The 17,328-nt window shown below is 39.0% G+C and overlaps 1 protein-coding gene across 1 annotated transcript in view; it reads right to left on the bottom strand.

Annotated features, from left to right (window-relative positions):
• LOC306950187 (transient receptor potential cation channel subfamily V member 6-like) overlaps nucleotides 1-16,321 on the bottom strand; it is a gene marked incomplete at both ends in the record, with an annotated part of 32,771 nt that extends 16,450 nt beyond the window's left edge. Inside the window, 7 exons of the mRNA XM_079540357.1 lie at nucleotides 2,206-2,352; nucleotides 3,363-3,538; nucleotides 4,665-4,763; nucleotides 5,203-5,343; nucleotides 6,270-6,392; nucleotides 6,890-6,987; nucleotides 16,191-16,321. Of these exons, the coding sequence (XP_079396483.1) occupies nucleotides 2,206-2,352; nucleotides 3,363-3,538; nucleotides 4,665-4,763; nucleotides 5,203-5,343; nucleotides 6,270-6,392; nucleotides 6,890-6,987; nucleotides 16,191-16,321 (915 nt within the window). The remainder of the gene's footprint in view (nucleotides 1-2,205; nucleotides 2,353-3,362; nucleotides 3,539-4,664; nucleotides 4,764-5,202; nucleotides 5,344-6,269; nucleotides 6,393-6,889; nucleotides 6,988-16,190) is intronic.
• Nucleotides 16,322-17,328: the final 1,007 nt, after the last annotated feature.

Below are 17,328 nucleotides of genomic sequence, written 5' to 3'. Positions count from 1 at the left end.
ATGAGGAAAACAGTAATAACAAGCTAAGGAAAAACTAATTTACTAAATATGATAGTGGAATGAAAGATAATACAATATAATACAGTGTCATTGGAATTGATGCTAATAAATCAAATAAAATGAGAGAGAGTGTCCAAAACTGTGGGCCTTACTCTAATGTTGTAGGCAATACTGCCAGGGAGTACACCAAGCAAAGTGGGCAGAAAAAGAGGAACAGTCTCATGACTCCCAGTCAGTTTCATCTTTCCCTCTGAACAGAAAATGGAAATGGAATAATGAAGTCTTCTGGGAGCTGCAGTTCATTCTTCTCTTCTGAGACCAGGTACCTGGAACTACTGATAACCCATGGAACTGCAGCATTAACTCTTTAACTCGGAGTATGCTACATGATGTTATAACATAGAAGACTGATCCAAAATTATAAAACAACAACACAGCTCCAGTGAATAAAACTGACTTTATCCCAGCCAAAACAAGGACATCACGAAGGATCAAAGTTTGCTTTGTACTTCAGCAATTGTTTAAGGCAGCTAGATTCAGCTGCTTTAAGACAGTGTTATTTTATTCGTATTTTCTCCATCTATAAAAGGGAAGAACTTTCTTGGCTCATAGCTCATAGGAAGCATACAGAGTTTACACAACCAATTAGCTGCTTTTGCAGCAATCATTTAGGAGTTCTTCATCTGAGCACCAAAGTCAACAAGGTCTTTTCTGTAAAAGGTAGACAAGGGCATGTATGTAAGTGACTTAAAAATGCCCTCAGTTCAGGCAGATTCTGGAAGATAAAATACCAACAGTTAAATTTATCTGATGAATTTTCAAAATGATTTTGTCATATACTGGAACATTGAATTGATGGCAGAATATTCCCATTGCTACAGCAGTACAAGTATGTTTTATCAGATTATTTAGGATAAAAAAATAAGAATTTTTTTTCCCAAATGTGACTAGCACTTAACTAAAGCTTCATGGCTTACACAAAAATACAGCATTTTAAGTTTCTGTGGTGTTAATTGGTTGATGATTAATTGAATCATCTATATCAAGCCTTCAATTTCTGCAAAAAGACTGACATTTAGAGTGTAAGTAGGACTTATGCTAATGAATTTGAGCTATGAACTCAACTAAATTCTTCTAGACTTACTTCTTGCAGCCTTTAGGGGATTCCTGCAATGACCAAGAAGGGGATATACGTCAAAGTGTCCAGAAGAGACAGGAAAGATTTTTGGTCAAAGGTGTATCAAGCGCTATGACACTATGACAAATTTCTTACTTACACATGCAGAAATTCCAACTACTCATGATTAAGAGCATTCTGGAACACAAAGAAGCTTTTTGGCCTCTAGGAATGCTCTAGAATTGGTAAAGTTGTGTCTGCATACACTATATATATTGGGAAAAGACAGATACACAGTATTCTTCCTTGTTTCAGGGTTATGGTTTATCCTTCTGGACAACAGGGTTGTTCTGTTTTATGACACAGAGTGTTTTCCCATACATTTCTACGCATTCAGATTTAGAGGCTTTTAAATATAAACAAATGAGAATTCCACGAACTTCCTTCACATTGTTCTCCAGTTGCTGAAACTTTTGTTTCTGAAGTGTAACCAAAATTTTTATAGATGGAGATAATACAGAACTGGGAGCATTCCATACAGCATTTATCCATTTAATAATTAAAGTGTCTACTGACTCATCTCTGATTCAGCAGAGATAATCCACGTTCTTCTTTTTGAGTCATAAGCTAGATAACCAATAGTGATTAAATGAAGAAAATAATAACAATAAGGAGTGCTTTTAAAATGCGTTCCAATTTAGGATTTCTTAACATAGTTTGCCTCACGGGGATGTTGTTAATCACTATCACTGATACAGAAAGCTAGTATATGCTAAAGCTACTCTAGAGCTACATGTTATTTATATCTTTGAGCATGGGAAAAAAGAAAGAACCCTTTACTGAAACATGTTCCATGTGATCTGTTAATATGATGTTCTTTCAATCCATCTTCAAGCTCCTATCTCAGAATAAACTGCTAAAGCATCAAATATATATGTATTATTAAAAAGCTGCTACATTTCATGTATTGCCCGCAGTATGATAATGTTTCTTGCCCTGTGAATAATATGGAAGAGCCTGAGCCTTCAAACTCATTATTCTCCTTTTAGAATTACCACAGTCCTCAAAACTTCTCATGCCTACAGTACCTCTCTCTTCTTGGTTGAGACAATGAGTTCAAGGAAGGATTGATCTTCAGCCCAGGAGTCAATCTCTGTGAGATCATACAGCACAGTGGTCAAGGGGCCAAAGGACCAGAGATTATGCTTTCGCCTTTGCATGAGGTATTGAAACATCTGAGGAGAAAAGAAGGGAATCAAGGATTATAGAAGCCTTCCAGTAAATATTTGTTCTCATTGCAAATACACTGAAATTGTTAAAATTCTGCATTACAAAATATTTTCCTTTAACTTAGCTGTGGTTCTCACATCTCTCTCTTCCATCAGCTTAAGAATGGGAAGAGCTTTTTTCCTGATCCATCTAATTATTAGTTTGTGCTTGAAGTAAAGTATAAAGCTGCCTGCATTACAGCTGTGTAGCACAGATATTCTCCCAGACGTACCAAAAGTAAGCACAGCAGTGTCTGACAGGCCTAAGAGTCCCATTTTGCTTTTGCAGCCACACACAGAGATTCCACTAAAATAAGAGGGACTGCTTGAAGTTATGTCAGATCTGAAACTGAGGAGAAAATGTTGTGTTTGTATGCTTTGGAAGCAAATATGTAGTCATCCTTAACACTAGTCACACTGTTGAACTTGTTTGAAGTAGTCATGTGGATATGTTGATTAGGGAAAAAAAGTCCTTTTTATATTTTTCTACAGATCATCAGAAAAGAGATATATGAAAAAGGAAATCATATTGTCCTTTGTGAATCTACAGAAGAAACACTAACCACCTCTGTCTTTTTATTAAAGCAAAGGATGAGGATTTATATTAAGATCTTGCATAAAAACAAATGTCTGCAGATATCTGGAGAACTCCTCCGTGTATCATGTTTATGGAAAACGAAATAGATAATAGAAACAATTTCAGTCAGACTTTTAAAAAAGGCTTTGGGTGGATCTTTCTGCTAATAAACTGGTTAACTGAAAAGCTTCACAAATTGGATCAAAAGATCTATTCTTTAAGCATGAGTTTTTCTCACTAAGATAAAGAAATTTCTTAAACAGGCTTTTGGGTCTTATACGAGACTTCAACCCACTAAGAGTGTGTACAAACTCCCTTGTTCAGGGTGATGTTATTTCAAGTTCTCTGCTTCTGAATAAAGTCTTTAATATGGAGGCAACAGTGTCACAAATAAACTTACCACAGTGTTCCCCTCAACTCCAGCCAGTTTGAATGGAGTAAGCCCCTCATTGTTAGGAATTAATTCAAGTGATCTTGGTCCCTCTTTGCTCTGGTCATAGGAAAGTATCAGGCTGTACATGCGGCAGGCAAATGTCTTATTAGGCTGGAGAACTAAGATGTGGAGGATGGTGTTACCTGTTAAATAATCAGAATGGGTAGATACATAGGTTACTCTGAAAATAATGCCTTCTACTTATTTCCACAAAAACTACCACAGGTGCAAAGAGTACAATAACTTTAAAAGAGCAAATTATCATCTACAGAATGCCATTCTTCAATATAGACACCACCATTAGCTGTGCGTTTTCACCAGCAGAGAAGAAAAGCCTGTATGCCATGCTCATAAAAATCTGCATCACAAGAGGTAACCCACTATCGCTGCTGCCACACCTATGAAACACCACCCACAACCTCACTGTGCTCACATCCACTGTTTAGTCTCCTCTGTTTGGTTTAACAAGCATCAGTGAATGTCAATGGGGGCCGTCTTTTTCTTCATGGAGGAATTCAATGGCGCACCTTTCCTTCATGTGAACTTCCACGTCAGAAACCTTTTTGTCAGACTGCTCTTCTCCTGCCATCTGTCACACAGCAACAAAATATAATGGAATATTGGTAGGAAAGTTCAACTTTTCCTGCCATACCATCAACATCTGCTCCTGGTTTCATGGCTCAACATCACGAAGTTAGAGGCATTACTTTTGGAGCAGTCCTTGCATGTTGAATAACAACTCTGTAGAAAGACTGGCAATTGCCTGATGGCATTAATAATGACCTTCATTTTCCTCATATCCTTCATTTCAACTGTGTTTTTAGTGAGGAAAAAATACTCAGGTATACAGATCATGGAATCATACAATGGCTTGGTTTGGAAGGGACTTCTAGAATCATAGAGTTCCAACCCCCTGCCATGGGCAGGGTTGCTACCTACCAGATCAGGTACCTATCCAGGACCTCATGTAACCTGGGCTTGAATACCTCTCTGGGCAGCTTGTACCAGTCCCTCATCACCCTCTCAGTGAAAAACTTTTCACTAACTAACATCTAACCTAAATCTCCCCTGCTCTAGTTCAAAATCATTCACCTTGTCCTATCACTAACTACTGCTGTAAAAAAGTTGATTTCCTTCCTGTTTATAATATCATTTTAAATACAGGAAGACTGCAACAATGTCTCCCCAGAGCATTCTTTTCTCCACACTGAACAAGTTGATGGAGTCTGGTTTAAAATGTTCAATGTACGCAATTCACTAGGCACGTACCCAGGTAATCCTGAGCTCTAATGTCAGCTCCATTTTCAATGAGCAACTGTACAATCTCCTCATTTCCCACACAGGCAGCAAATGACAAAACATGTTCTCCTGCAAAGAAGGGGATGGAGGAAACAATATTAAGTCCCTAGCACGTGAGTGAGGCTGAAGTATGGTGAGGGGAAATGATCCATGTCACAAAGCTATAAAAGGAACCTGTAAAAGTAACCTATGAGATTTCTGGCCCACTACTCATCATACTCAGAAAGGACCAAAAGACTGTAGAAATTAACATTATATTTTTTATGCAATACATAATGTTTGTATACATGCAAATATGTAAAATATTTTCAATTAATATATTTTTATTAACGTAGTATTTACAAACTCAGATGAAGCTTTACTGTGAGACAGAAGTGTGTGAATGATGACCCTCGAAGACAGAAGCCTTTGCTTATGCAGTTTAGATAGGAACTGAAACATGCCTCCCTCATCACTCTTTTGGTTGCTTCTCATAGCAACAGGGAGAGAAGAAAAGAGAAGGATGTACCAAAATAGAGAAGGTTCTGGGAGCTGCGCCTGAAGAAGTGCCCAGTGGCCTGTGCTGTGCAGATATTTGCCCCTCTCTTGAGCAAAGCCTTCACCAAAGTGATATTCTGGTTCACTGCTGCAATGTGGAGAGCTGTCTGCCCTGTAAAACACAGATACAAAACCTTGTCCTCTAAGAAGTTAACTTCAGGCTGATCAGCAGCCTGCAGTTCACACTCAACACATGTTAAATACCAGTTTTGGGAAATTGTATCCATAGGACTAATACGGATTAGCTTTCAAGTTATTGCTGTGGACTAGAGACTAGTGGTCTTGTGAATTCATGAAAAAAGATTTTACAGTCTGCTAACTAAACCAGCAGGATGCACTTTCTGCATGTTGGGGTTTTTGTTCGTTTGGAGAGATTTTGCAGGTAGGGTTATTCTGGGTTATTTTGCAGGTAGGAATCAGTCTGAAAGGACTTAATGAGACATGAAGAGTGCATCAAAACCAAGTTCCCAAACTTTCTCTAATCCTTCAAACTAGATATTAGAAGTTTTAAAACCCCCTAATTACTATTTTAGTGATTTCAATACACTCTGAGATAGTTCTGGACAGTGAAACAGAATCACATAAGAAACTCTAGCTTTTTTAAAAATTGCTCTGATTCAAAACTCAGTAACAGCAATTAAGATTGTTTTTAATCCCTATTATTTGCCAGCAAAAGAATCAGTTTTTGTCTTTTCAAAGAAGATCAGGCAGGGAACTCTTTTGTCACACAATCTGGTTTGTCTATGGCAGAAAGCAAAGCTGTACACATCGTTGCCATCCCACTGTAGTGAACAGACCCACCAGTACTTTGTGAGTTACGCATTTGCGTACTTGCACAAGCTGGTTTTAATATAAAGCCACCTTCCACAAAGGGTCAGGAGCTATTTGTATATTGCTTTTGCAGTGTAACAAAATTTAGTAATTTAGTAACATATTGAACCAGGAACAGTATATTCCAGTTTCCTGAATAGAAACAGTTACAACCTCCTCTCTCCCCTTCCAGAGAAACCTCTCCAATCCCATTCTTTGAGATGTTACCTTCATAGAGTTCTGATGTCATCCTCTCATTGACAAGCTCCGGAGCTGCTTCCATCAGAGCCAGTGCAGCCTCCACATTATCATACAAGGCAGCTACATGGAGGGCAGTCTCCCCTACTGCACCTAGAAACAGTAAAGTAAGCACGTGAGTCATCTAGACATTCAGCAATACAGAATAAAAGCAGACATAGATTTATTGGGGTGGAGGGTTATGGGTATTCCCAATCTTCCTTTGAGTATTGCCAGGTGCCACTTTGTCATACAATGTGGTGACAGTCACTCCACCAAAACCCAAATGCTGAACAGAAACTTCAGGTGTTTGTGAGTGCCATGAACTGAAAAGAGTACACAGCCCTTCCACTGCCCACCTGCCTCTGTAAAACACATCCTTCAGTCCCTCTGTAAAAATAGCCTCTTCAAGTTGTAAAACTCTGATCATTACCAACTGTTTATGACTTGAGTTAGAGAACTCATTTTATTGCAAAGCTGTTGACATAGATTTAAGTCATTTGATTCTGCCAGTGAGAACGTTGCAGTGAACTAGCTTACATACTACTATGCTCATTGTTTCAGGTTCTTGCTTTTCCCCAAAAAACAATTCAGAGAAAATAATGAGTTACCTCTCTGATAAATATCACATGTTTCATCAGTGAGAAGTTTCATAATGACTGGGATGTTGTTCTCCTTGGCAGCCTGAAGGAGTGGGGACTCACAGATCCTGCAGTGAAGTAAAAGTGGCTTCTAAGGAAGGCAGACAAATACATGGCACCTCTTTCCAGAATATTTATTGAGACAATATGAATGATCAGTTTTTTCCTTAAAGACTAGTAATGCATATTTATCAGCTGAGGTGTTTTTGAAGGAAAGGAAGGAGAGGGGAGGGGAGAGGAGTGAAGGAAAGGGGAGGGGAGACGTTTATACATATGTGTGTGGTTTATATACGGTCTATATTTTGAGGCTCAGAAGACAGAAAATGATGAATCAATGAGTCATGTGATATCCTTCCTGCAGTAAGCTAGTTATCTCAGGAGCTGGGGGGGGGGGAGGGGGGGAGGGAGAAGTGTTTTTTTATATACAATTAAAAACATTTTTAAAAAATGCTGCATTCAAATGGATGGAAAAGATATAAACAAGAATTCACTGGTATGTCTTAACAAGGCTTCATATGGTGTAGCTTAACTATGCTATTTTTATCTCCGATGCTGAGAAAATTGAGGAAACTAACGAGAGCTGAAATATATTCCAGTTCTAGGAAAGAGCATGCCATCAGACAAGTTTCAGACCAAATAATTCACTTATATTTGGAGAATACCCATGGTTCTTCTACCAGACTCTAGGTTATTTTAGTAGACCCTTTAGATTTGATTAAGAATTTGCAAGCACAGTCACCACACTTCACCCCAGAAAGGCCTGCTGACACGAACAGCAGATTGAGAGAGGTGATCCTTCTTCTCTGTTCCACACTGGTGAGGCAATATCTGGAGTCCTGTGCCCAGTTTTGGTCTCCTCATTAAGGAAAACATTCTAGAGTGAGTTCAGAAAAGGATAATGAAGATGATTAAGGGACTGAAGCATCTTTCATATGAGGAAAGACTCAGAGAGCTGGAACTGTTTAGAGCAGAGGAGGCTCAAGAGAAATATCATCAAAATATGCAAATATCTCAATGCAGAGTACAAAGAGGATGGAGCCAGGCTGTTTTCAGTGGTATCAGTGACAGGACAAGAAACAATGGGCACAAACTGAAACACGGAAGGCTTTGTTTGTACATCAGGAAGTACTTCTTTACTGTGAGTAAAGAAACAGAGTGCTGGCATAGATGGTCAACAGAGGTTGTGAAATCTCCATCCTTGGTGATAATTAAGTTATCTGGAAATGGTCCTGAGCAACCTGCTGTAACTGACCCTGCTTGTGCAAGGGTACTGGAACCAAGTGACCTCCATAGGTCCCTTCCAACCTCAAATTTTCTTTGAGTCTATTGTATCCTAGACAGTAGTTCTGATCATAGAATAATTGGCTCTTGTAATTCAGTGTGGTCCTTGCAGTATTGAAGACTTCTTCAGCTTCTGTCTGACATAACAGTTTCTATAAGCTACCTATCTTCAATTGCTGGTAAAAACAGCAAAACATTAATCGTTTAAATTGAAAACCACATCTGCAGGGACTGCTCCAAAAGTAATGCTACCTATGATTCTACAATTCTATTTTATCATGTTGGCCCATGAAATCAGAGGCAGATATTGGTGGTATGGCAGAAAAGGTTGAACATTCCTACCAATGTTCCATTACATTTTGTTGCTGTGCGACAGATGGCAGCAGAGGAGTAGTGACAAGAAAGTGTCTGACATGGAAGTGCGAAGGCGTGCCACTGAATTCCTCCATGAAGAAAAAGATTGTACCCATTGACATTCATTGATGCTTACTAAACCAAACAGTGGGGATCAAACAGTGGATGTGAGCCCAGTGAGGTGACATTTCAGTAGCAGTGACAGTATCAGTGGGTCACCTCTGCGGGTGCAGATTTTTATGAGAGCGGCAAGCAGGCTCTTGTTCATTGCTAGCAAAAATGTATAGCTAATGGTGGTGACTCTTGTAAGACAGCATTTTGTAGCTGAAAATGTGCTTTATCAAATAATGTTATTGTGCTATTTGTACCTGTGGTAGTTTTCACAGAAATAAATACGAAGCATTGTTTTCAGAGTGGTCCGTGTATATTTCTTGCTTTAAATTGCTCTTTTAAATGCAACGCTATAGAATCCTGAGGAAAAAAAGAAAAAAGAAAAAAGAAAAAGAAAAATACCTTTTACATGCAGTTATACCTGAATTTAATCCAGGTGAAATGTGTGAGCTCTGCATAGTTTTACACCAGAAGGATAATGATACATTTGGGAAAACCTTAGGGGAAAAAGCAAAACAACCATCCACGCAGGCTACATAGAATAAAAGCGTAAATGAATGTTATATTTGTCATTCAGTAAAAGGAATATTTCCTATTACCAACAGCACCCCCTTGTCTAAGTCAGTAGGAATTGGCCTAGAAAAACTCTAAAGAATGGGAATTAATGATATAAAGAACCAAACTGAACAAATCAAGGAGCCATTCTGACGCATTTTTTGCATCCTTCAAACTCTTGGCCTTGCTGCTCTGAGAAATATTTCTTTTCATCTGGCAGTTGCATCAGTTGTTAATTACATGACTTAATTGAATACTGCATCCAGGATCAGACAAACAAGGATAAAATAAAGAGGCACTCTGAGCAAATGTTCTAACATTCATCATCAGTAAAGCAAGCTTGCCACCTCTACCAGTATTTTGGCTGAGGAAGACTAGTTTTCCTAGAGAATGTAATTTTCTCAGACAGAAAGTGGGAAAGAGGCAGGATTTCAACAGCACAAACAATGCTGCAATTAATTTGTTTATGCTTTAGTGGGTAGGCTTTTATCCCTTCAGTGACCTCAGAGAGGAGAAGGATTGGGCAAGAGATAACGTGGGAGAACACAAACACAATACCATTCTCAAAAAACTCTCCAAAGTTCATGTAAATGACTAATTAAATTAGAAGCCTGCTAATTAGACACCTAACAAATACTGTACTCAGCATGCAGAAACTGAGGGCAAAATTGTCTAACGTATGTAATCACTGTAGAGATTACTTGTCTCAGAGAGTTGGAGATTCCAAGACAAATAGCAAGCTGCTGAAGAACACAGACTTGTTGGCAAATATCACGGCAAACTTCCCCTTATGCCCCAAAGACCCATGACTTAGATGTTTATACCATATACTTATACGCTCATTTAATTTTCTGGCCCCTAATTGGGGAAACTTCTTATTCTCATTTAAAACATACCATTGAGTCAACTCCTTTTTAATACATTACCACAATGTGCTGAGTATATAAATGTTGAGTACCTGACAAATTCACTAATATATAAAAAAGTCACACAAATCTAGAACCTTCAAAGTTACGCACATCCATTTTCCTTATGCCACTAAGCATAGCATGAATTATTACATGTTACAACTCTCTGTTGCGTTTCAAAGCAGCAGCAACATAAACTGTTAGCAGTTTCTTAACGGAGATTGCTACAGCACGTGCTTAGTTTCCATGAAGTACCATTACACCACTGGACAGAGAAGGTGTATTTCAGAGAATGATTCAGCAAAGAGACATATTCGGATGCCCTGAGAAGATCATTCAGAACACTCAAATTAAGCTGCTGTTCTAAATTATTGTCTTCTTCAATTACAAGATCAACTGACACCAAGCTCCTAATTTACCCATCTACCCTAGGTATGTAACACTAAGCAGTGCTGATGTTGTCTTATACTGTTCAGAATAAGCACAGCTACATATCTAAACAGTAAGTACTTCTGATAGGCAGCACTGGAACAGGTTGTCCAGAGAAGTTGCGGGTGGATGCCCCATCCATGGAAGTGATGAAGGTCAGGCAGAATGGAGCTTTGAGCAACTTAATATAGTGAAAGATATGCAGGCCCATGGAGGTGTGGGAGAGGCAAAAGAGTGAGTGAAACTAGATGATGTTTAAAGGTCCTTTCCAACCCAAAACGATTTATGACTACTGTAATTCAATTTTCTTTATAGATGATTCTATTATTTGCTCAGGAAGCTGTAAGTTGTTTTTCAATACAGGTAAGGACGAAATCAGAAACACCCAAAAATCCATTGTGAAACAAATGCAAGGTAGAATGTAGGTCAGATGCTGACTGAGAGAGTCATGTAAAACAGTCTGAAACAAGATTAAGGATTTCACAAACACTCACTGCTGGTAACATGTATACTTTTGGATTTAGGCCTTCCTAATCACTTCTTTTGGAGTCCATCCTGCTCATTGAATTTAAGAAAATATAAAGAATGCAAGAAGAACTCCATAAATCTTAACTCTGTTACAAAAACAGGAATTATGATTAATAGGGTTCTTCAAGGCACATTAGGTACGAGCAGATGATCTGAGACATCCAGCATGGCTTTACCGAGGGAAGGTCATGCCTGATCAATGTGGTGACCTTCTACAATAGAGCGACAACATTGGTGAACAAAGGGAATGCAACTGATGTCATGCACCTAGATTTGTGCACGCGTCTGACATGGTTGCCCAACACATCCTTATCTCTAAATTGGAGAGATACAGATTTGAAGGAAGGACTAATCAGTGGATAAGGAATAGGATGGAAGGCCATAGATAGAGTTGTGTTGAATGGCAATATGTCCAGGCGTAGGCCAGTGACAAGCGGTGTCCCGCAGGGCTCTGTCTATGGACTGGTGCTCTTCTCCAGTGACATCAGTGATGGGCTTGACTGCTCCCTCAGCAAGTTTAGCAATGACACCAAGCTGAGTGGTGGGGTTGACACATTAGGAGAAAGTGACACCATCCAGAGGGGCCTCAACAGACTCAAAAGGTGGGCCCGTGTGAATCTAATAAGATTCAACATAGCAAATTGCAAAGTTTTGCACTTTGGTCAGAGTAACCCCAAATACATGCACAACTGGGAGAGGAACTCCTTGAGGGTAGCCCTGCAGAGAAGGACCTGGAGATCTGGGGGAAGGAGCCAGCAGAGTGCTCTTGTAGCTCAGAAGGCCAGTGGTATCCTGAGCTCCATCAGAAGAGGGGTGGCCAGCAGGGATAGTCTGTCCCTCTCTACTCTGCCCTCGTGAAGGCTCCATCTGGATGGAGCACATCCAGGTCCAGGTCCCCCAACACAGGAAGGATGTGGAGCTGTTGGAGAGGGTCCAGAGGAGGGCCACTAAGATGATCAGAAGTCTGGAGCACCTCCCCTGCAAAGACAGGCTTAGGGAGCTGGGCTTGTTGAGCCTGGAGAAGAGAAGGCTGCAAGGACACCTCATTGCAGACTTCCAGTATTTAAAAGGGGATTATAAACAGCAGGAGAATCAACTTTTTACAAGGGTAGATAGTGATAGGACAAGGGGGAATGGTTTTAAGCTCAAGGAGGGAGGGTTTAGATTGGATGTCAGGGGGAAGTTCTTCACAGAGAGAGAGACAAGGTGCTGGGACAGGCTGCCCAGAGAGGCTGTGGATGCTCCATCCCTGGAGATGTTCAAGACCAGGCTGGATGTGACCCTGGGCAGCCTGATCTAGTACCAGACCTGGAGGTTGGTGGCCCTGCCTGTGTCAGGCAGGTTGGAACTTGATGATCCTTGGGCCCCTTTCAAATCAAGCCATTCTATGATTCTATGATTCAAATTCAATTGAATTATTAATTAAAAAATATATTATTTTAAACACAAATTCATCCTGCATCAAAACTTCCAAATCTTTTCAATAAAGTGCTTTCATTGTTGTTGTTTTATTCCAAGTTCAGTTCCTCACCCTAATATCTAATTGGTTTTCTCTGACAATCTTCTGTTTTTCCTTCTTGCAAAACATAATTTTTTTATGTTGACCTCTTCATTAGGAAACTTGCACACAAGTACCTTCCAAAATCTGTGAGGCTAAGCCACGTCTTGGGCAGCAGGGTCAGATGTGTGTTTATCTGTGTGTTGAGAATTCTGGAGGACCTTTACACCTGAGATTATTAGGTTTTGCTTTCTGTTATTAGACTGAAAATTTCCATCATGATGAAGTCATAATAGCATAAGAATAAAATGACTAAAAATGCTGCCAGTGATCCCTTTGGCTTTATTTTACACGTTACAGCAGAGTTTTTAAAGTCTATTCTTTCCACCTTGACTGCTCGTGAGAACCATTACTAAGAAGTATTACAGATGGAACTGGGAACTGGCATCTTAATTTCACTGTCATCTTTGGAAGCAAAGGAACCAATTAATATTAACAGGCACTGTGGATTTCAAGATAAGAGTGGTACACTAATTTGTGCACAGAAAATTCAGTAACATTATTTAGACAAAAGAAAAGCAAAACTATGATAACATATCTTATTCACTGTCTGCTTGGGAAAGATTTGCCAACAAGGCAAAAGCTTTCTGTGTCCAGGTACAACTTAAGCATCCCAGTTCAATAACATTAAACTAAGCTAACTTTTGTTTATGCTTGTTTCAAAAAAAAAAAAAAAAAAAAAGTAGGCAAAGCATTTCACTAATGTCTGTGAGACTGAAGAGTGACAAAAAGTTAAGGCAACAAAAGAGCTTACAAGGTTTCCACCGCAGCACAGCTGGAGCCACTTCTGCCAGCCATAAGAAAATTGCTCTCTGCAAGGTATGTAAACTGTTCCAAGGACCTCTAATGCATTATTTCTTAAAATGCAGATATCTACATTTACTTTATGTGCAAAAGGGCTTCAATATTTGTGTTGAAATGTACCACATAGATTAAACATTTATTGTTATTAGAATAATGAAGTCTCATAGCATCCCAGGAAAGTCAGCTGATACCACTAACTTCTGAGAACCAGCTGTGAGATAGAAGAGACATATAGATAACTTATCAACCCAAGTTATAAAGGCAGGCAATAGCAGAAACAAAAATAAAGCTTAACATTATGGATTCATGCAGTCAGTTGCTTTAGTTTACTCCTTGATTATTTTTAATGAACAGTGTAATTCACATATGGTGGAGTTTCTAAAATTACATGTTAGGGAGATTCTGTTTCCTTGGAACTTTTAAACACTTTTTAACACTAAAAGCCAGATAAGAACAAACAAAACAATCATGACTACCACCACCAAGAACCAACAACAACAACAAAACCAACAAACCAATGACTCTTAGCACTTCTGGAAGATCTCTTGGCTGTGACAGGCATCTGATTCTTCTTCACCCTTATCAGCCCTGCATTTTCATAAATATTTATTACTTATTAAAACCTGGTTATGAACTGTGGTTTTTTTTAATTAAATGTTCATATGCTCCAGGCTATGTTTAATTCCAAAGATAATTCTAGAAAGCTCCTATGAGTTGTGACCTCTGTCACCAGAACTTTACACAGAGCTGTGAGTTAAGTAAGAAGATTCTTGAACAGGAAGAAACCAGCAGAGTAAGGCTAAGTAAACTCTTAGTCCTCTCTGACATAAGAAGATTGTATCACATTTCCTAAACTTGGATGTCACTTTGGGGAATGTTACACAGTGCAGGACTGAGCCAAAGAAATACCCTACTTTGGATAAAGCTGAGATCAAATGCCAACAGGATGTAACCAACTAATACACATGATGAATAAATGGCACCAACAGTGAATGTGAGAATTACCCAGCTAGCTTCCAGGCCTTATCATCATCAGTTGTGGCTCAGAAAAAAAAAAAAAACACAATTCTAGCACAGTCATGACACACAAAATCATGAAAGCAGAGCCCAGTAGATAAATAGTAACATATTTACCACTGACTTTCAGTATGAAGAGAGGTTGAGGTAGCTGGACTTGACAGGGAAAGCTTGTGAGGCATTCTAACAGTAGCCTATGAGAAGAAGAGTGAAAAAATAGGAAGGGACCATATGTTGGCCCGTTGGTAATAGCAAATTACCAATAAGGCAAAACAAGGAGCTACAACACCAAGTGATGAATTCAAAAGTTCAGGCTGAATATTAGTGGGGGAAGAAAAAAAAAAAAAACAACCAACCTTTATCAGCAAAACACCATAACACTGTAACAGACTCCTAAAGAGGTAGTAGAATCTCTCTCCTGGGAGGCTTTCAAGACTCAATTACACAGAGCCAAAGCAGTATCATTTAGAGGTGGCAATAGCTCAGCTTTCAGCTAGTGATTAGATTAGAAAGCTCCAGAGTTTTCTCCCACATCTATATGATTTTAAATTGGGAAGATGATGTTACAACTGTAAAAATATTAATGTTTTCAGACTTTTAGCTTGCATGTGTTCAGTTGGAGATAACAGAATCTACTGAGAACTTATTTTTCAGTTACTTATGTTTTTCATCCACGTACACAAATGTAAACAATTCAGAGTTCTATAGACACACAATTGTTGCTACCATCCTTTCTATTTTAAGTGTATTTAAGTTTCACTTCTTTGAAATAAAATAATACAGACTTTTGGTTTTTCAGTGAGGAGTTATTTTGAAGTTCTTTCCCTAAATACAGATAAAGACATTTGTTCATATTCAGGTTATTCCTGCACATGTCTGGGTGTATTTGTGTATTTGTCCCATGTAGGCACATTTTTCTCCTCAGAGATGCTTGGAGTTTTATAAGGAAATTTAGAAAAAAAGGAGTGGAGGACCCGAAGCAATTTTTTACTGGACTAATGCAGTTTTTGTGCGTGCAGAAACGAGAAAAATGAAAAACAGATTCAGCTGGATTTCTATGAATACTCCTGCGCCACAGTGTGTGGAAGGAGAAACACAACGGAACAGTAGCAAAGAGCCTTGATCCAGTATGACACACAAAAACACAAGCAATCTTCTTGATAACTTGAGGTCTAGGAGGATTCATTCTTTGAATTATAGATAATTGCACCTGATCCAAGGGGGTTGGAAATGGCAGTCAAACTGACAAAGCAAATGATCATCAGATTGTAGAATGTTAAGCTCATTCTATCTTATAATAAGGGCAACCTTCAGAGAAATAAAAGAAAAACAGAATCCCTTTAAATAGCCATCATTTCAAATACAACTGACTGCAGTTTAAACGCCACATACATTTCTAATGACAGCAAAACAAAACCCAACTCATGCACTTCCTTGTGAGCTTTACTAATAAAGCAGGAAAGAAAAAAAGCACACGTTATTAATTTGTGATTGAAGTCCTGCACTGAGAGTAATTCAATTGAGATTTAGTAAATGCATATGTGAAAGCAGATAACACTGGAACTCCAGAAACATTCCAGCTTGAAAGAGGTTGCCTGATAGAGAACAGTGTTCTAAAGTCTTTCCAAAGCTTGTTTGCTGGCAGAACAGCCTAAGGGAAGGGAGTGAGAGTGAGCTACAAGGAGAGAGCAGCAGAAGCAAGGGTAGACAAGAAAGAGTACCATACCTTTTCTGCTGGAGTAAGTAGATTTCATCCAGATGTTTATCCCAGGACTTTTTGCCTTGCAACTTCTGGCTTAGTCCATTCCAGATCCGGAAATAGAAGGGTTTGCTATCACCAAATAAAGGTACCCCCATTGGACGTCTCTTTATCTTTCTTTCCTAGTTGTCTGAAAGTCAGTAATCCTCACTATGGGGGAAAAAAAAAAAAAAAAAAAAAAAAAGAAGAAAAAAGAAAAAGAAAAAAAAATGCCAGGGAAGGCTTATTACAAAGCACCACTCCTCTGTCTCCTGATGTGTTACTTACAGAGGACACTGTCCTTCAGCTGCATCAGCTGATGAAAGTACATGTAAAAACACAAAATACAATCACTTCTCTCTAGGAGACCTCATACCTCAGCCCTCCTCAAGTACTTAGTTTCCAAAATAAGCCCAACCCAAAGGTGTGCCTGATTTAGAAATAGCTCACTAGTAGGGTACCCCTCACAAAGACCCTGTACAGCCCTGAGGAAGTCAGTGCAGCACCGAATTCTGAGGCTTCTAGCATTTCTTTTCTAAGCCTGGAATTTAGAAGTAATACTCCTCCTTATGTATCTCTAAATTCCTCTGGGGAGCAACATACATCCAATATCGAAACAGAGAGCTAAACGAGCCAGGAAAAACACCTTCTTCCCGAGTGAACATGTGGAAACGTGCCCTGTGCTCAGGTAAGGCAGTATGGAGGAGGACACACCTCCCACTCCAACTATCTGCAAATTCCACTAAAGACACAGTCATTATAGACTCCACCTTCTCTGCGTCAAACAGAGTCATGTCACTTTATGAGCTGGAAGAAGAGTTTCTGTAAATTAGTATATGAAGTTTGAATATTTCATTTTCCTTTTAGTTTTCTACAGTCTCTCATTGTTTTTCCTCACTTATCAGAGAATGAACAGAATAATCTCCTCAAACCTATCAGTTTATTTAGAGGTTATTAAAGCTTAGCAAGCCAGTATTTACATCCAAACTTGGGCAAACTCATTATGTACCTTGTTTATGGAAACAGAAGTCACCACAAAGAAGAACAATGCTTCAAGGCAAACCTGAGGAATTGCATCCTAAATTGTTAGATTCACTGAAGCATCCAATTTTTGGAGGAGGTGTTA

This window comes from Tetrao urogallus (genome assembly GCF_951394365.1).
Source record: "Tetrao urogallus genome assembly, chromosome: 1".
In the NCBI taxonomy this organism is placed as follows: domain Eukaryota; kingdom Metazoa; phylum Chordata; class Aves; order Galliformes; family Phasianidae; genus Tetrao; species Tetrao urogallus.
This window is presented reverse-complemented; position numbering and strand designations above follow the sequence as displayed.